This window comes from Microchirus variegatus (assembly GCF_963457635.1).
Source record: "Microchirus variegatus genome assembly, chromosome: 7".
Classification (NCBI taxonomy): Eukaryota; Metazoa; Chordata; class Actinopteri; order Pleuronectiformes; family Soleidae; genus Microchirus; species Microchirus variegatus.
In genome coordinates this window covers 2,884,301-2,903,821 of record NC_139808.1, presented here as the reverse complement: position 1 = coordinate 2,903,821, position 19,521 = coordinate 2,884,301, and the positions used below count along the sequence as shown (strand labels likewise).

At 44.0% G+C, this 19,521-nt stretch overlaps 2 protein-coding genes across 2 annotated transcripts in view; both read left to right on the top strand.

The window, feature by feature from the left end:
- skib (v-ski avian sarcoma viral oncogene homolog b) overlaps nucleotides 1-5,505 on the top strand; it is a 44,754-nt gene extending 39,249 nt beyond the window's left edge. The window contains exons 2-7 of the mRNA XM_083892761.1: nucleotides 388-522; nucleotides 2,117-2,220; nucleotides 2,313-2,548; nucleotides 3,695-3,981; nucleotides 4,788-5,018; nucleotides 5,113-5,505. Coding sequence (XP_083748887.1) covers nucleotides 388-522; nucleotides 2,117-2,220; nucleotides 2,313-2,548; nucleotides 3,695-3,981; nucleotides 4,788-5,018; nucleotides 5,113-5,328 — 1,209 coding nt within the window. The 3' untranslated portion in view covers nucleotides 5,329-5,505. The remainder of the gene's footprint in view (nucleotides 1-387; nucleotides 523-2,116; nucleotides 2,221-2,312; nucleotides 2,549-3,694; nucleotides 3,982-4,787; nucleotides 5,019-5,112) is intronic.
- A 3,826-nt stretch (nucleotides 5,506-9,331) lies between these two features.
- On the top strand, nucleotides 9,332-18,883 carry plch2b (phospholipase C, eta 2b; the record flags this gene model as incomplete). The annotated part of the gene is made up of 22 exons (XM_083892590.1): nucleotides 9,332-9,623; nucleotides 10,399-10,545; nucleotides 11,086-11,329; nucleotides 11,444-11,579; nucleotides 12,173-12,343; nucleotides 12,946-13,039; nucleotides 13,137-13,340; nucleotides 13,848-13,968; nucleotides 14,064-14,235; nucleotides 14,730-14,846; nucleotides 14,932-15,018; nucleotides 15,352-15,449; nucleotides 15,532-15,620; nucleotides 15,717-15,902; nucleotides 15,985-16,092; nucleotides 16,175-16,299; nucleotides 16,376-16,460; nucleotides 16,544-16,690; nucleotides 17,520-17,599; nucleotides 17,687-18,238; nucleotides 18,326-18,791; nucleotides 18,879-18,883. 22 exons carry the CDS (start codon nucleotides 9,332-9,334, stop codon nucleotides 18,881-18,883), a joined length of 3,726 nt encoding a protein of 1,241 aa, XP_083748716.1.
- Nucleotides 18,884-19,521: the final 638 nt, after the last annotated feature.

Here is a 19,521-nt window from a genome sequence, read left to right as displayed (position 1 = left end):
GCTGCCAGCCAGACCAGCTCGAGTGTCTGCTCTCGCTCTCTCTGTTTGTGTGCATGTGTGAGTGTGTGTGTGTGTGTGCATGTGTGTGTGTGTGAGAGAGAGAGAGCCTTGCCAAACTCACACACTGAGCACTTACACAGACACATTTTTCTATCCTCCGTCCCTCTGTAACTCCTCTGCTTTTTTTTTTTTTTTTGCTTTTTTTTTATTTATTTCCCTCCTGTTTTTTCCACCTCTCTGCGCTCGCGTCCTGCGAATATGCACGACAAGACTTTGAGTCCATTTCGTTTTTACTCACCTGACCAGTGATGTAATAGCCGTACTCTCCCTATTATCTCTGCAAACGGCGATGATAACCATCTGTTGTCTCCTCTTCTCTCTCTTTAGTCTCCCAGCCCAGTCCCAGCCAAGAGGTCCAAATATGACAAATTGCAGCAGTCGTCGTCGTCGTTGTCGTCGTCGTCGTCTGAGAAAGAGAGGAAACCGGACTGGTTACAATCTTTGTCAAAGTCTGCGCACAAGGTTTGTAAACTGTTATTGTTAGCGTTAAAGTCAACCGGAGCGACACACACACAAAGCTGTTGTCATTTTAAAGAGGCTAAACTATTTAAAACAGTGGCAGTCAGTGGTGTAAATAATCCAAGTCTTCCTCCCCCCGTTTTCCCTTTCCCCCCCCCCCCATCAGCGACATCAGTGTTCAAAAAAGGGAACTGCAATTTCAAACAGAAACAGTTGAATGACCGCTAATGACGACAAAGTGTGCCCGTTTTCAAATGTTCACCACCTGTCAGCACCAGGAAGGAGAATGAAAATAAAAGCTGGGTTGTTTTTTTTTTTCGCTGCCAACAGCAGCTGCTGCCGTCATGGCAACAGAGAGGAGAGATGAGCGACAAGTGAAAACATTATATGCATAAAGTTGCGCATTTATGGGGAGATAAACTGAAAGGAGTATGATCAAATATTTGCACCTTCTCTCACCGAGATGAGACCTTGAAGCTGAACCTGTTCCAGGGGGGAAAACTGTCCACGCCGGCATCAGAACCTTCAACTTCCTGTTCCAGCTTTCAGTCGTCTTCTCCTGTGGTCAAGACATTTTTGAGAGGGAGAGCACACTCTTAGAAATAAGGGTTCCAAACGTGTTCTTCTACAAGGGCCGACGTTCTTCCTGGAACCATTTTCTGGAACCAAGAAAGGGTTTTTCAAGGGTTCTCGGTAACACTAATGGTGCCAGTAAGAACTATTTTGATCCAGAGAACCCTTTAAAACCCCTTTCCTGAATAAAGGGTTTTTAAAAGGGTTCTTGGTGGACCCCTCCAAAAGGGTTCTCCTATGAGGAAAAGCCGAAGAACCTTATGTGGTTCTACTTAGTAGTTTTATTTCTAAGAGTTTATGAATCAGAAATGTTAAATGTTACCGAAATCTTTAAGACCATGCGACCTGACTCTACACTCTTAGAAATAAAAGTGCTAAGTAGAACAATATAAGGTTCTTCGGCTTGTCCTCATAAGAGAACCCTTTTGGAACCCTTAGTGTTAACAAGAACCCTTTTAAACCCCTTTATTCACTAAAGGTGTTTTAAATGGTTCTCTGGATCAAAATGGTTCTTACTGGAACCAATAGTGTTACCAAGAACCCTTTTAAAACCCATTATTCAGGAAAGGGGTTTTAAAAGGGTTCTCTGGACCAAAATGGTTCTTACTGGAACCATTAGTGTTACCAAGAACCCTTGAAACAACAGCTTTTTTCAGAAGCAAATGGTTCCTGGTAGAACCTCAGCCCTTGTAGAAGAACCCTTTTTAGAACCCTTATTTCTAAGAGTGTAGCTGCAGCTCAATGTGTTTGACTAACTCTGCCGGCTCTGAGCTGCACTCCTGTTGTCGTTAGTAGGTGGTGGAACAGATTAAAAAACGCCAAAACCAAACATAAATAGAGTTTTCTGGGCCCAAATGAACATTTTAATTGTGAATAAACTGGCTATACAAGTTTTTTTTTTTACTTGTTTCAGCCTCCAGCCTTGTTAAAATGAAGAAAGGCCTGAGTGTGTTTGTCAGAGGCGACTTAATTGTATTTTACTGTGAGTGTTTATCCAAACTTGTTGTTTTATGTGTTGCTTCAGGACCTGAAACAAGTCCAGCTGAAACAGAGGCCCTCTGCTTTCCGTCCCTGGTCTCCCAAAGCTGCAGAGAAAGAGAGCCCTGTTACCAAAAAGGAGGCGGAGAGGTGAGTCATCAGAGGGATGATGTACTTTCTGTTTTATGGACAGGCTGAGGTCAAATCCTTTATATAATGTGTCTCTAATTGCCTCCGTGTAGGTCCTACTCCAAGAACCAGGAGACTTTGGCAGAACCTAATCAGGCGCTAGTTCCCCTCGTCCATCCCAGGGAGACTCACGCTCCTGGCCGGGGAGCGACAGCTATTTCCAGGCCACCGCAGGAGCTCCGCAATGGAGAGATCCAGGCTTCAGCGAAGCCGGCCCCTTCCACGACCAGCAACCAGAACGACAACATGGACACAGACGGGGAGATCGACGTGGACGACTGTGACGATTGTGAGTGAAGAAAAAAAATCTACTCTCTCTCTTTATATATATATATATATATATATATACATAAACACAATCGTTTTACAGTTAGAATTTTTTATGACACAGTGACGCTCATTGGAAATTATGCACAGCACAGTTGGTGGGAGGGGGAGTCCTGTGTAACTACTCCACCTGGTGTCAGATGAGAGAAGTGAAAGAGAAAAAAAAAAAAGCAGATTTTTGCTTGTTATGTAGCTACAAAGAAAAGAAAAAAACTGTTAGTACACGGCCGTTCAAAAGTTTGGGGTCACTTAGAAATGTCCTTATTTTTGAAGGAAATGCAATTTTTTTCAATGAATATAACATTAAATGAATGAGAAATATACTCTATACATTGTTAATGTGGTAAACGACTATTCTAGCTGCAAACTTCTGGTTTTTAATGTAATATGTACATAGGTGTATAGAGGCTCATTTCCAGTGTTCTAATGGTACATTGTGTTTGCTAATGGCGTTAGAAGGCTATTGGATGATTAGAAAACCCTTGTGCAATGATGTTAGCACAGCTGAAAACAGTTTTGACAATATTTTTTATTCGTTTTGCAACTCTTTTGATGAATAAAAGTGTGTCTTTTAATGGAAAACACACACAAAATTGTATAGGTGACCCCAACACTTTTGAACGGTAGTGTATGTACGTGTAATTGCAGTGTGGATTATTACTTTGTAATGGTTTGAAAATAATAGGGATGAGCTATTAATGAGAATACTGGTCAATTCATCCCATGGTCTTCACTCCGAGTCCATGCACTTAAGTGGAAGGTGACACATTTACACATTTCCCTTTCCCCCTATGATATACATCATAGCTTTTATTTTATTTATTGTGACACATGCAGCATTACTGAGTCCAGAATTGATTTCCTCAAAGGAATAATAAAGTATTTGGTTTCATATTGTTTCTGGACAGAGGCTGTGTAGAATAAAGTTTCCTCTCTCATACACAGTTTTTATAGTAACGCTTTGTCACATCTAACGCTTTAGAAATCACGGTTAAGAAAATTAATCGCACGAATCATCAGCGACATAACGTTTTTTTGAAACCATTTGTGAGATAAATAGCGTAACATCCTTACGTCTTTGCTAATGTAGCATCTCCTCCTCCCTCAGGTCCAGCGCCGCCCTCCTCTCTGGCTCCTCCTCCTCCTCCTCCGTCAGTCTGCACCGGCGTTTCTCAGACTCCGACGCAGACCCAGACTTTTGCTCAGCCTCCGGAGGGACCCGCCTGGCTCTCGGGGCCCGTCTGCCCAGAGATTAACACTCTGACGCAGATGCTGTACGCGGGCCTGGACACCAAAGAAGCCCGGGAGAAGCTGCTGCAGGAGATCGTCAGGATGAGAGTGAAGCAGGAGGAAAAGCTGTCGGCGGCTGTGCAAGCGAAACGCAGCCTTCAGCAGGTATCACATCTGTGACAAGTCATCTCTTCTTTGCAAATATTAAAGGGGACATATTATGCAAAATCATTTAAATCCTTATATGTGGGACTCTGGAGGCCCTGTGAGTCGGCAAAGTGTGAAAAAAGATGACTCACTCGTGTTTTTGTGGTCCTCCTCAGTCTAAGTACAGGAGATAAAACACGTGATGTTGACTTCCGCGCTTATTGCTACATCACAAATGCGCTAAATTCTTGGAATTGTTGTCTTGCGGAGCTCCGCTTTGTCCGTAAAACACACGAGAGTGCAGGCGAGGGCAACGGTAACCCGAAAACCGGAAGTCCGCGAAAAGTTCTATTCTTGGCTCCCACAATGCAGCACAGAGTTCTACACAAACTTCCAGCCTCAGAGGATTTATCCGTCCAGTGGATACATGTCATATATGACGGCAATGTGCCTGCTAGAGCCTGCAAATGATCACTTTTCCAAATGCTAACTGCTGTTAGCTCGCAGTAGCCTCTGTGGCTGATGTCATTTCCTGTCCCTTTAGTTTCATTTTTCCATTTTTTTAAGGTGGATCTTTAAGGTGGACCTAAAGAGATACTACTAAACAGAGCGTTCTGAACAGGGCTGTTTTTGCAGGGTGATTGAACTGCTGTGGTGCTTCATCCTCATGGTATTTTGACCAAAGCATGTCACAGACATGTTCATTAGGACACCAGGGAACTAGGTTAACTTGGAGAAATAGGGTAAAATATGTCCCCCTTTAAAGTGTGTATCAAAAATGAAACGTGAATTTGAGTTTGAATTTTCCCCGATCTCTTTCACAGGAACTGGAGTTCGTCAGGGTGGCTAAGAAAGGGCGCCTCCGCGAGGCCATCGAAGCGAAGCGCAACCTGCGGAAGGAGATCGAACGCCTTCGCGTGGATTGGGAGAGGAAGATGAGGGACGCGGAGGAGTCTTGCGAGCGGCTGAAGAGGGAGCTGGAGAGGGAGAGGCAGCTTCGCGTCTGCGACAAAGGCTGCGAGGCCGAGCGCCTTCGTGTCAAGTACTCTACTCAGGTGAGACGTCCCCAGAACAACAGATTGTCGTCCCTTTTGCTTTTAGTCGCTATCCGTTGCTAACCGCCCGACCTTGTGTTTTTGCGCCGCGCAGATCGAGGAGCTGCACGTGCAGCTTCAGCAAGCGGAATCCGACCGGGAGCAGCTGAGGCAGGAGCTCCAGCAGGAGAGGGAGGCGCGGCAGAGTCTGGAGAGCGTCGTGAAGGACTTGCAGGTCCAGCTGGCGCTTCAGGCGGACAGTAGCCCTCCTCCTGGAGACACAAACACGGACACACACAGACAGACCACGCAGCTCGCCAACGGATCCTAGAGTTGCACGTTGAAAACGCGGGAGAAAAGGGACTTCGAAACGATAAAAAGGACTCGCAAAGAGACTCTGCAAAAAAAAAGAAAGTCATATGAATCAATATTATTATGACACTATATGAATTTAATGAAATGAACTGGAACGTGGGGGAAAAAAAGCATGATGTCTCAGCATGTTGTCGAGCGGGAAAACTAAGAAAGACTGTCTTTCAGCGATGAACACATCTTTGCAGCGATGTCGGGGGGGCGGGGAGGAGGAGGAGGAGGAGGAGGAGGGAGGAGGGAGGAGGGGGAGGAGGACACCCGACACTGTCCAAGGATTTTATTTTTGGTATAAGCTATTCTGAGATGTGCAAATATAGCCACATAACACTACTTGAATATGAAGGGAAGGAACATGTTGCGCCCCGGTGAAACGCAAGGAGACGATTTAAAAAAAAAAAAAAAAAAAAACTCTCGGTGCCACAGAAATACTGGTACACTCAAAGGTGTCGTTGCAGACCACTGAAAAAACAAACAAAACAAGAGACACCAGTTTACCACTATTTACTTTTAATATCAGCTTGCTTTTTATAACTGTGTAGAGGATGTGCTTTTTATGAGATATTGCTTGCTTGCGCAGCAGCGGCGGCGGCAGCGGCGGCGGCGGCGGCGGCACTGTTATTCCACAGGCAAGAAAAAAACCCAATATTCAAACATGTACGCGTGTATACGAGCTTGTCTACCTTTTGTATTTTATAAACCCGAAGTATTGGAGGTGGCGCGGGGGCCGCCTTCAGGTCCACCACTGTTTTATGCTTTAGATATTTTATGGAAGTGTTACTTTTTAAATATTCTAATAACAACTTTGTCATCGTTTTCCAGCATTTTTTTTTTTTTTTTTTTTTTTATTGGCAACCAAATCATGTGATAAATTCAAAACAAAACAAAAAAGTCCATGTTATTGCAGATAAGTCTACAAACGCCCTCCTAAAAGAAAGAAAAAAAAACAAAAAAAAAACATCAATAGCTACCTTTAGGTGATTTTGTCGGAACGCGGTACTTCTGGTTTTCTATTGAGTATTGTGAAATAATTTATATTCTATTATAATAATTTGCTGCCTATTAACAGAAAGCATTCATTTTTAGCCACTGGTTTTAGGCTCTTAAATCAACAAATGCTGTTTATATGAACAACATTTTTACATATATGAAAAAAAAAAAAATACGGATATATTTTTTTACTTAACGAGAAAGGAATTGCACTTTTTAAAAAGAATAGAACCTTGCATTGTGCATCGTACTCCCTGTTACATTTTACCTTCTTTAGTTTTAACGCGAACTCGGAAATTTAAACACACACACGTTCCCTCGGTAACCTCTGATGTACATACGATAATATTGTAAATAAGATATTTGTTGGTATGTTTGCTTGCTTTTCAGACTTAAACTGATTATGAATATAGTTTTTTTTGCTCTTACTTGAAACCAAAAAGAGACTATATTTGGATTTGCAAAAAAAAAAAAAATTAATAATAATAATAATAAAAATAATAATAATAAAATAATGCATTTTTTATTGTAATCCCTGAATATCATTGCTATCACAGGGGCATTTACCAGAATGGATGGTAAACCAAAAAAAATAGTCACGGACTTGACCTATGAGTGGTGTTTGTTGGATGAAAAACAGATTTTAATTTCCTGCCTTGTTTATTTGAAAGGATGTTTATTATTTGATGAATTATAGAGTATATATTACCACCACAGACCAAAAAACGACAAGAAAATGGATTTGAACTCTTTGCACCTCTGCCTCCCTCTCTTCTATCTTCAGATAGGGTCGATGCAACTCATGGTTTCAACCTTAGGTGCTCTCTCGTATATTATATATAGACAAGAAACACTTTTATGTCTTATCATTATGATTACCCTTCGCTCAGTATTTGTTGGGTACAGTTGTAATAGCAATATCCTTTTTTTTTTTTTTGTTAGCTGATGCTGTTGTAGTTTTGATTTGGAAGTGGGGTCTCACTCGCCTCTTCTTTTCTTTATTTTTTTTTTTCCAGTGTTTTTGTTTTTCCTTTGGAAAACTTGTATGATACCCATTAAAATCTATCAATCAATCCGACAGAGTTTCAGAGATTGTTTTTTTTTTTTTTTCCCAAATGTTTGCTATAATGAAATGTAAACACAGGAGTATTTTTAATAGGTCTGTTTCATGGTTGTTGTTTAAAGGAGACATATTAAAGCCGCCATATGTAAGAATGTGGCCAAAAGCGGTCACTACATTCAAATTCAAAACACCGAGGTCTTTTAGGTTTTCGTTTTCTGACGTAACTGGCAACCCGTGGTTGCTCGGCAGCTGAGACTCTACTGACTGCAATGGTTGGTAGACGGCGGTAGGTGGCGCCACATTCCAAAACATGACTTCAATAAACATAAACATGATTTGCAGTCTGCAAAATATTTTTTTTTTAATGCAAATATATTTTTGTCTGTACTGTTGTTGTTGGTGAGTTCAGTTTGTTATATGAACATTATTCCTGAGTCTCTGTGACATATTAGGAGGATTTTATGGATTTATTTATTACATAATGCACCTTTAAAGGTACAATATGTAGTATTTATGGGTTTATATTACCCAAAATCCACTTTTTTATACATATTATGTGCTCCTGCATTGTCTAGTCGCTGTATAATTGTTTTTGTTTCATTTTCGTAGTGTTTCAAAAAGTCATGTAAAATAACATGGTCGCGGACCGCGGTTGCATAGCCACTGTTAGCAGAGAGACGCCATGTTTCTACCGGAGCCTGTAAGGACAAACGCGAGAGAACAAATCAATCGTCTCTTTACTTGTAGCGGAAGTACCGCCTCCACTCTCTCTGCTTCGTCTGCTACGGCCGCGGTAGCTCCGCCCTCTCCCTCGCCTCACGAACCTCATCTGCTGACACGGAGAAAGACGACGAGGACGACATTTGACCAGCTGAGGATACCGTAGCGCTCAGGGAAGGGAGGGGGGTGAGCAGAGCAGCAGGTCTTTGTTGTAAATTTCAGCCTCTCCTCTAGATGGCACTATAAACTACTCATTTCCCCTTTCAGCAAAAATCAACTTTTTAATCATTTGTTGTTGTTTTGTTGTCTCGTGGAGCTCCGCTTTGTCCATAAAAAACGCGAGAGTGCAGGCAAGGGCAAAAGTATCCGGAAGAGCGGAAGTCTGCGAAGTGTTCTATTCTTGGCTGCACAGTGCAGCGCAGAGTTCTACACAAACTTCCAGCCTCAGAGGATTTACGCGTCCAGTGGATACATTTTATATATGACGGCAAAACGATGGCATTTCCAAATGCTAACTCCTGTTAGCTCCCGGAGCCTCAGTGACGCTGACGTAGTTTCCTGTGTCTCATTTGCATATTTAAAGAGACAGGCACTCAAAAGCGAGCGTTCTGAACAGGGCTGTATTTTGACCAAAGCATGTCACAGACATGTTCATTAGGACACCAGGGACTAGGTCAACTTGGAGAAAAAGGGTATATTATGTCTACTTTAAATCCTAACACTGTGTAAACACACACAAAAGTGTATTTAAAGTATGATTGTCGTATGCTTCAATGATAATGGCTGCCTTATGTGTTCCCTGCCGATACCACGATTGTTCTTCAGAGGCTAAACCCATTGGTTGTGTGAAAATCCCTCCATTAACGCGGGGCTGAAGCCTCACTCCGGGATTACAGCTTGAGGAAGATTTAGTGAGCGACACATGTTGCACAGTTCCTCTCTGCGAGTTTTCTTCTTGAAATGAAAACGAGTGGGAAGCGGGCGACTGAGCACAGGATGAAGAATGAACCGGTAGGAGGATTTTGTTCCCTGAATCGGTGTGGGATGATTTATTTATTTTTTTTATCCTGGAAGAGGAGCACATGCTGAGTGAAGCTGTCCCGAGGGCCCCCGGCAGAATGAGGAGCGGTGGGTTTGCGGCATGGCGTGAATGGGACAGGATACTCGGACTACTAGTATGAACAATTCAGGGATGAACAGCAACCCATCGATGCCACCTCTGTCTCCAGGGCTGAGTGGCAGCCCTGTGTCACCCAAGAAGACCAGCGCTCAGTCTGTGGGATCGGGAATGTTCTCCCCGTCGTCGGCTAAGGTCTCCTCCCATCAGACCAAAAGGGCCTCGAGCCCCTTGAGTTCGTCCACCCAGTCGATTATGACGTCTCCAAAGCTTTGGCACAAAGCGTCGATATCGAGGCTCGCAGAGGAGTTTTTCTGGATTGGCAGCAGCGTGGTTGCACAGCCTAAGTGGAGGTTGGGTCAGATAGGTAAGCACCTCACACTCATTGTGTCTTTAGATTACAGCAGAAGATCCAATGGTTGATGATCAGAAGGAACCTAGTTCAACCTGTTGCAACCATTTGGAATGAATGTGATATTATTAAATAAAAAAACACAGTTTATTATATAAAGTACATGAGCAAAGGAGCGAGGGACGCTGCTAAGCCTGAGAGCAGATAATGGGCATATGGACGCTAGACAATCCTTTGGGATTAGCCAGGTTGTGTCCAAGCTTAAGATTACAAACAAAGGTTACCTGCACTGTGCACACTAAACAATTACTCCGCTTCACAACGAGTCGCTGGCACGAATGAGTTGTTGACGTCTGCCGTTTCATTTCAGCGAGCGAAACGAAACCACACTTCAGAGTTTAATGAGGTGTAGAGACGCTATTTAAATCCTCGTGAGGCAGGCGATAATATATTGATTTGTTGTTGTTTGTACGGGCGAATAATCATTTCAAGGTCATGTCTCTTTGTGCCTCCGATCCTACGAACACATAAACAACTGCTTAAATCTGTTTGTGACGCAGCCTATAATCTCATAAACGTGTGCGTGATGGTAAAACCTCCACTTGTCTCAGCTGCTTCCTCTAAATCAGTGAAAAACGTCTGCAAAATATGCAATATCGCACATATTATATATAATGAAGTTTGTATATCAGTATGAAAGTGCTGTTGACTAAATCAGTGGCATTACATGGGAAAAAAAAAACAATATGTTGATTCACAGACGACTAAATAATGTGTCTCCTTGGTGCAGTGGAGAGGTGTATGTGCACCATGCAGACCGGCACTCAGATGACCAAACTGAAGGGGAAGAAGAAAGGACTGGTCCGGTTCTTTTTCCTAGACGAGCACAAGTCCTGCGTCCGATGGCGGCCCTCCAAGAAACACGACAAGGCCAAAAGTGAGACCACTCACTGCAACTGAATTTTGTACCGTTACGCTTAGACGGCAAACCATCCATGTATGTATTTTCATACCGCTTTATCCCCCGCACGAGGGTCGCGGTCGGCGGTTTGTTGTGCCAATCTCAGCTGACATAGGGGGCGATAGGCGGGGTCACACCCTGGACAGGTCACCGGTCCATCACGGGGGCCACATAATAGAGACAAACAACCATCCACTATCACATCTATGCTCAATTTTTGAGTGTCCAATTTGCCCCATATTGCATTTTTTTGGACTGTGGGAGGAAACCGGAGAACCCTTGTTCCCAACCGGCTCGTCTTCTTGCTGCAAAGGCAAGAGTGCAAACCACGACACCACATACCATTATTTGGTTGGTATTTCCCAAGGACGAAAGTCTAATACATCCAAATTTTGAGTCGCAAATAGAGAGACTGACATGGTTTTACATGTATTCTATCAAATACAGACTAAGGGCAGTTACTGAGCCAATTGAACACAATTCTGAGTAACCACATCTTTGACCATTTTTTTCCAGTATCTATTGATTCAATCCATGAAGTCTGTGAGGGGAAAAAATCGGAGATCTTCAGGCGGTACGCAGACAACCGCTTCGACCCAAACTGCTGCTTCAGCGTTTATTACGGCGAGCGCGTGAAGTCCCTGGACCTGGTCTCCACCAACGCCGAGGAGGCTCGCACCTGGGTCACCGGGCTGAAGTACCTCATGGCCGGCATCAGCGATGAAGACAGTTTGGCCCGAAGGCAACGGACGCGCGATCAATATCCTTTATCCGGCCACTCGGGGGGGACAACGTTTAAATATCTATATGACGCTGATTATTTAGCAGAACAGTGACAGAACAACAGTGATGATCTTTCCTCCCTTAACCGCAGCCTCACGTGGCTACAGCAGACTTTCTCCGAGGCCGACAAAAACGGCGACGGGACCTTGAGCATCGGAGAGGTTCACCAGCTGCTCCACAAACTCAACGTGAACTTGCCCAAGCAGAAAGTCAGACAAATGTTCCAGGTAAGACGTATTATTATTATTACGTCCGCACACGGGCGAATCACAAATGCTTCAATCGTTTTTGCTCCACAAAATAATATATTGAAAGTTCATGGTAATCAATCCCATACTGGGGGAAACATCTCATCCAGAAATGTTCTGGATGAGATGTTTAAATGTCAGGAAAATGTTGGATGGATCACAGAAAAGAAAAGTTGGGGCTTCATCCTCCCAAGGCCATAGTCTTTTCTTCTATTCTTTTTTCTGTTTTTAACGTCAAAACAGTCCGTCACGTTGTTATTGATGTAGTCCAGTCAGCACTGAAGCGTCGCCAGCCAAAGAAAATAAATAGATAGATAAAAAAAACAGAGCACATCTGCAGGCCAGCATTAGCAGGAGAATCTAATCATTTGCTAATGCGTAGATGTTTGGGAGGCGGATAGAAGTTTTCAGAGAACAAACTTATTTTCCATAGTCTTATATAGTCTAGAAAACATATATAGTCAGTATTTTTGAATGGTTGATGGTAAAGGATCAATATCTTTATAATACAGGTCTTGGGATGTCTTTGACAAGACTGTCGAGTCATAAAGTTTGTTTGTGTTCATCTGTAGGAAGCAGACACGGATGAGAACCAGGGATCTCTGGCCTTTGAGGAATTCTGTTCCTTCTATAAGTTGATTTCCACGCGCAGAGATCTGTACCTGATAATGATTTCCTACAGCAACCAGAAAGAAGTCATGGATCTCCATGACCTTGCACACTTTCTGGAAAATGAACAGAAGGTAATTTAAAATGGAAATAACACTTATTCTAAAGGGTTAGGGTTAGGGTAACCTGAGGGTAACCTGAGGGTAACCTGAGGGTAACCTGAGGGTAACCCTAATCCTTTAAATCCGTATGCTCAAGAAATCAGTCTATTTGACGTATGTACATTATGTTACTCCTTTGCCTTTTTTAATAATGTTTTTTCTTCATCTAGAATAAAAGTGTCAAACTCAAAGTAAAGTTATTCTCTATTGAAAAGGAATTTATAACATTATATAACATTGAAGAAGCTAACCACGGTTTACCTGCCTACTCTAGGTGGTTTATATTCAATTCGTCATCTGTGGTGGCAACAAACTATATTTAAAGGATTTATCTAAATATATAATGGATTGGAGATGCTTCAAGTACGAGATTCCAGGCAAATATTGTTGATGAAAGTTGAAATTGGACAGAATAAATAATGTTTGTAGAGTAAATTAGCATAGAAAGTCATAAACCGTCTCCCTACACTTTATAACCGTTGAATTCATCATCTCTCATATTGGGATATAGTTTGAGGAAGTATAAAATGTTTCTTTCTACGAGCTAAATTTTGTTTCTGATGTTTGACTTCCAGATGCGCGGCCTGGCCAAAGACTATCTGGTCGACATCGTGACAAAGTTTGAGCCGTGTCCTGAGAACCTGCAGCGAATGGTACTGGGTATCGATGGTACGGAGAATACTCGTCCAAACGCAAAGCATAAGCGTAACAGTGTGTGTCGCTGTATCATCGACGTAGAAAGAACTTTTCACACTTTTCTTTTCAGGTTTCACCAACTTCATGAGGAGCCCCGCAGGTGACATCTTCAACCCCGAGCACCATCGGGTGAACCAGGACATGACGCAGCCTCTGTGCAACTACTTCATCGCCACGTCGCACAACACCTACCTGACAGGAGACCAGCTGCTGTCCCGGTCCAGAGTGGAAATGTACGCCTACGTCCTCCAGGCTGGCTGTCGCTGTGTGGAGGGTGAGAAGCTGCAAGGAATCTGTGTAGATGTTCATTCATAGTTATCAAAAAGTAACTGAATCAGTAGCAGCCATATACTGTACTTGTAGATGTTTTTGAAGACGTCTCACCTCTCATCTAAGTAGCCTGGTCCTCACATGTGGGGGGGGAAAGAGGTGACCACTGTTGCCTCAGAGCAAGAAGGTCACCACGTAGGTCTCTGAGTTTGCATGTTCTCCGGGTACTCTGGTTTCCTCCCACAGTCCAAAAGCATGTAGAGAGGTAGACAAAGAGTGAGTGAGCGAGTGAGGTCGACTAGCAACGGTGCATGAGCTTGACTTAGACCAGCTGTTGAATCTCCTACACGAGAAGTTACAATTCACAAACTTTCAGAAGTGAAGATGCCTCTTGGATGAGATGAGGCGGAACATCTTCAAGTCCAGATGCTACAGATTCCGCGACCTTTGGGTTCACTGTAAAAATCCATCACAACAAAGGTCTAATAGAAATGTCTTCCTCACCTTTCAGTGGACTGCTGGGACGGACCGGACGGCGAGCCCATTATCCACCACGGTTACACCTTGACATCCAAAATTCTGTTCAAAGAAGTGATTGAAACGATCAACAAATACGCCTTTTCAAAATCACAGTAAGTACTCCTGGGTCCTTAGACAGTGTGACAACCTTTTATATTAAATGATACCTACAATCCAGGCCAGCATCATCGTGTCGTCCACACCTCAGGTACCCGGTGATCCTGTCCATAGAGAACCACTGCAGCGTGCCTCAGCAGAAGAAGATGGCCGAGTATCTGAAAGAGGTGCTGCAGGACAAACTGGACCTGTCCAATGTCAACATGCACGAATCCAAGAAGCTGCCTTCTCCTGAGATACTGAAAGGAAAAGTCTTGGTCAAGGTAATATAGTCGTTTTCATCCCTATGTTCCGAAAACCACTATGAGGTTTGAGCTCCTTGCCCTGTTCCGACTAGTGTTTTGAGATGTACAATGTAGTAACCTCCACATTTCAAATACTGGCCTGGCCTTTCAGTGGAGGGCGACTTTGCGGCGCCGACAAGCCCTTGGTGGGTGATTCGCATGGCGGAACGAGCCATACGCGTTGGGGGAAGCGTGGATTTATCCCCAGCATAATGCTCCCGACAGACCCAGCATCAGTCGATGTCTGTTAGGGTTAGGGTTAGGGTTAGGGTTAGGGTTTGGGTTAGGGTTAGGGTTGGGGTTGGGGTTGGGGTTAGGGTTAGGGTTGGGGTTGGGGTTGGGGTTTGGGTTGGGGTTAGGATTCTGTATTCTGTAAGGCTTTTAGAACATGGGGATTTCGGAACATAGGTGTGTTACAGGTTCTTTTTGACTTTGTGACTGATACTGAATGATAATTTGTTAATGTTTCAAAGGGAAAGAAGCTGCCGGCAAACCTGGACCCCGACGCAGAGGAAGGCGACGTGTCGGATGAAGACACTGGTGATGAGGAGGAGGCCGAAGACAGCGACCACGAGGACGAAAACCCTCAGGCTAGTATAAGACAGATAGACGGACAAACGGGTCTGCCCGATTAATCAACTGTACATATTCATATACTACGTTTGATTGTTTCAGGGTGGGAGCGGTGTGACTTCTTCTGCCAATCAGCCCAAAAAGAAGAGGCGGTTTGGCAGATCGATCATGAGGAGCTTCAAACGGAAGGTCTGGCATTTTGGATCACTGTCAAAACATTTGTCGAGATGCCAGAAAATAGAGAGAGCACGTTCATTTAAATGGTTCTTCACGTCTAAATCAGAGCTGCAAGTTCCATTTATATCTTTTTTTTAAAAAACATTGAAAACACTTTTATTCAGACAAGTCTTTGGGCGTCACAGGATGGATTCATCTGCCAACAGATACATACTTTGAGATGCATTTTTCTAGGTGCTATATATCGAGTTGTATTTGCGGCAATGGTGGCAGGAGAGGCAGTAGCACTTGTAGTTTCAAATTCACTTTGACATCTGTGCTAAAAATTGAACTCTTTGTCACCAGAGGAAAAAGCGACTGCGGGTGAAAAACAAGTCAATGTCAGACGGAGAGTCGGACTACAGCAGCGGCAGGGAAAGGACTCAAATTGTTTACCATACCAAGTAAGGTCACTTATTTGACCATTTCGTTCATTTAATGTTTTACACTCGTGTTACACTTACATCTCAATAAATCACTCATCAGGAAGAGGAAAACAATGAGGCTGTCTCGAGCTCTGTCTGACCTGGTCAAATACACCAAATCTGTCCGCGTGCATGACATAGAAACACAAGGTAAATTCAAGAGATGTCAATTTACCACACAATATTGCTCTTCACTGTACGTTCTTAAGCACAGTTGTTTGCTGTTTTGCTTCTCGTCTGTGGCAGCGTATGTGAGCAGCTGGCAGGTGTCCTCCCTAAACGAGACGGTCATGAACCAGATCTTGCAGCTGAAGCCTGGCGAGCTGGTGCGTTTCAACCAGCGGCAGCTCTTGAGAGTCTATCCGTCCAACTACAGGGTGGATTCAAGCAACTTCAACCCGCAGCCGTACTGGGACGCAGGTTGTCACATGGGTAAGATCGGTCAGAGACAACGATAACAGCGATATGTCTTGTATTGGAGATGGTTCTCGTTTGACTGCGTCTCTTATGTTAGTTGCGATGAACTATCAAACCGAGGGACGGATGCTTGAACTGAACCAAGCCAAGTTCTCAAGGAACGGAAACTGTGGATATATCCTGAAGCCTAAGTGCATGTGTAAAGGTATGTGCACAGCACACTCTGAAGATGCAAGGGCAGTCGTCTCTTTGTGGAGGAGGACATTGATAAGTGACTCTTTTCTCAGGTGCCTTTAACCCCACGTTGGAAGATCCTCTACCTGGACACAGAAAAACTCAGTTAGTGCTGAAGATCATCAGCGGACAGCAGCTTCCCAAACCTAAAGACTCCATGTTTGGGGACAGAGGAGAGGTAAAGCCAAACATACCTTGGTTATATTACTGAGTCTGATTCAAAATTGGTGATCGCTACGTTTAAACTCTTTCAGATTATCGATCCCTTTGTGGAAGTTGAGATTATCGGCCTACCTGTCGATTGCTCCAAGCAGCAGACGAGGGTGGTGGACGATAACGGTACCCGTGGCCGACCGCACCGCGCGATTTGCATTGCGCTTTTCCGTCCGTGTGAATGACCTCTTCTCCTGTCGTTCATTCAGGTTTCAACCCAATGTGGGAAGAGACGCTCGTCTTCAACATTCTAATGCCTCAGGTCGCTCTGGTGCGCTTCCAGGTGTGGGATCAAGATCCTATTGGACGGGATTTCATTGGACAGAGGACTGTGGCTTTGACCAGTATGATGCCAGGTACGTCACGTGAAAAGATTACAGTTTGCCGAGGACAGAATTATTAATTATACGATTTAAAGGCGCCATATGTAAGAATGTGGCCAAAAACGGTTACTACATTCAAATTCATAATACCGAAGTCTTTTAGGTTTCGTTTTCTGACGTAACTGGCAACTCCGTGGTTGCTCGGCAGCTGAGACTCTACTGACTGCAATGATTGGTAGACGGCGGTAGGTGGCGCCACATGCCAAGACATGGTTTCAAAACATAAACATGATTTGCAGTCTGCAAAATATTTTTTTACGCAAATCTTTTGTCTGTACTGTTGTTGTTGGTGAGTTCAGTTTGTTATATGAACATTATTCCTGAGTCTCTGTGACATATTAGGAGGATTTTATGGTCAGTTGCTTTAGATTTATTACATAATGCACCTTTAAGGACGGGTAGAAAACACTGCAGTGATAACTTTTGATCTTCTGATGAGAAAACAGCGAGTTTCCCTTCCAGCATTATTTCATACAGTCAGTGAGGTAAGACGCTATAAAACAGTATATGTCCATTCAGTAAGGCTAAAAACGTCAGACAGTCAGTTTAGCCAAGGATAAATACGGGAAAACATTAAGAAACTGTTGAAAAATACAATAAAATCCACTTACCAGCAGCTCTGAAACATAGATAAACACATTTTATCTCACTGTACCTTAGTAATAACAGGACTCCAGAAGGTCAGACACGCAAATAAAGTTTCAAAAAACTACAATTTCTACACAAAGTGAAACTATGTGGTCCATATTTTCCCAAATCTTGATTTAATATCGATTTTTTTTTTTAAATGCACATTTTGTAGGTTATCGGCATGTGTACCTGGATGGAATGGCGGAATCTTCCATCTTTGTTCATGTTGCTATCATTGATACATCAGGAAAGGTGAGAGGTTTTCAGAATAACAAACATCAAATTTTAGCTTTAGCTCTAAAAAAAAAAAAAATATATCCTTTGTCCTCCAAAAAACAGATGAAACCCTCGAATGCAGTGCAAGCCGCCAGAAAACACATTCAAAAAGCAGCTCAGAAGCACATGAAGGGTCCTCACAAACAGACGTCTCTGGACTCGTCCGTCCAGTCCTCGGAAGACGGACGCGCCGCCTATTTCCGCAAGGATCTGGACACCGTCTCTCAGGACAGCAGGAACAGTGAAATGTCTCCTCTGGCGCTGGGGCCGGCGGCCAAGGCTGCCGTCCACAAAGGGGCCATGAGTGAGCCGCTGAGGCGCGCTCACAGAGGGAAAACCCTGGAACTACCACAGACACGGAGAGGAATCTTCAGCCGGATGTCGTCCACCGACTCGCCACACCACATGGGGCCTGCTCCCTATGTGATAGAAGAGAGCTTTGACCTCGAGACCTCTTCCCAGGCCTCTTTTCCTGACGGCCCCGCTCCCGACAGCCAAAATCATCAAACTCGAGAAGAACCGGAGGATGACGTTGAACTTCATGAACCGCCAGAGTCAAACTGCGCCGAGCGGGAGACTCTTCAGACATTCGAACCAGAGCAGCCTAAACAATCGGTCGCAGCAGAACCAGTGACTGAGATTGATTCCCCCCCTCAGCCTCTGCCTCTGCCTGTGCCACAACCTCCTCCTCCTCCTCCTCAGCGAACGCTCCTCCTCGAAGCCAAAGCTCTCCCCCCGCTCGTCGCTCCGTCCTCTCCCGCCCGGGTCAGACGGACCTTGGAGGCCCCAGCGACCCCTCAACCGTCCACCCTGATACAGACAACAAAGGCCCGCTCGCGCAGTTGCCCTCGAAAACAGACCACCGCCGCCGCCGCCGCCTCCGCTCAGACACCGGCGGTGAACCGCAAACCTGGTTTCCTGCGGCAGACGCGCCAAAAAACGCAGAACTACGGCAGCTACAGTAGCCAAATGAGACACCTACACAATGGCCTCAGCTCGTCCAGCAGCAGCAGCAGCGGCGGCGGCAGCACAGACAGCCTCGAGTTTGTGCCCTCGCCGATGCCAGCCGGCGCAGAGCAAAGAGACGGGACCCTGCAGAGGGAGATGAAGGCCCTTTTTGACCAGAAGATCAGAGAAATCCGCTGTAAATCACCGCTTTTTCTAGATGGTGAGTTCATTTTTTTTTATTCAGATTTGAAAACAGATTAAAGAAAAAGTTGAGCTAAATGCTGTTTTATGTGTTTATGTTTTGCAGATTAAGACAAACGCAGACACAGCACTACGGACTCTGAGAGGACAAAGAAAAGGGATTTTCTTTCTAGATACATACATGTAGACATGAAGCAGAAATTCACAGTTAGATCCATTTTTATTTGTTGTCTTAGGCCTGCTGCAATGTTTACAATCCACACTTGTATGCGTGGTGCTAGAAAGCTTACAGACGACACAAAATCATGGTTCATTCACTCACCGCATGGGTCGTGGAGTAGCTGGAGCCAATCCCAGTGACATAGGGTGAAAAGGACGAGTCGCCAGTCCATCCATCACAGGGTCGAAATCATTTTTTAAAAAAAACAATTCCTTCAAATCTTTTTGTTAATCAGAATTTTCTTCACTATAATGTTTGCTTTTTTTTTTTTAAACTGTAGCATATGTATTTCATAAAGTGAATCTAACAAAGTGTTGATCAATAAACTAATTATTTTATTGAAGTGTGAGGTTTTTTTTTTTCATTTTATGGTGTAAAACAGGTCCTGTACGGACCTGGACCTACAGTGAATAAATTATTTAAGTATTTTAAATGTTGACGAGGTGCTTCTATTTTGACCAGCGCAGCTTCTCTAGACTTTACGGTACTGGTTGAGCGAATCCGGAAATCCACCATGACCAATGCATTC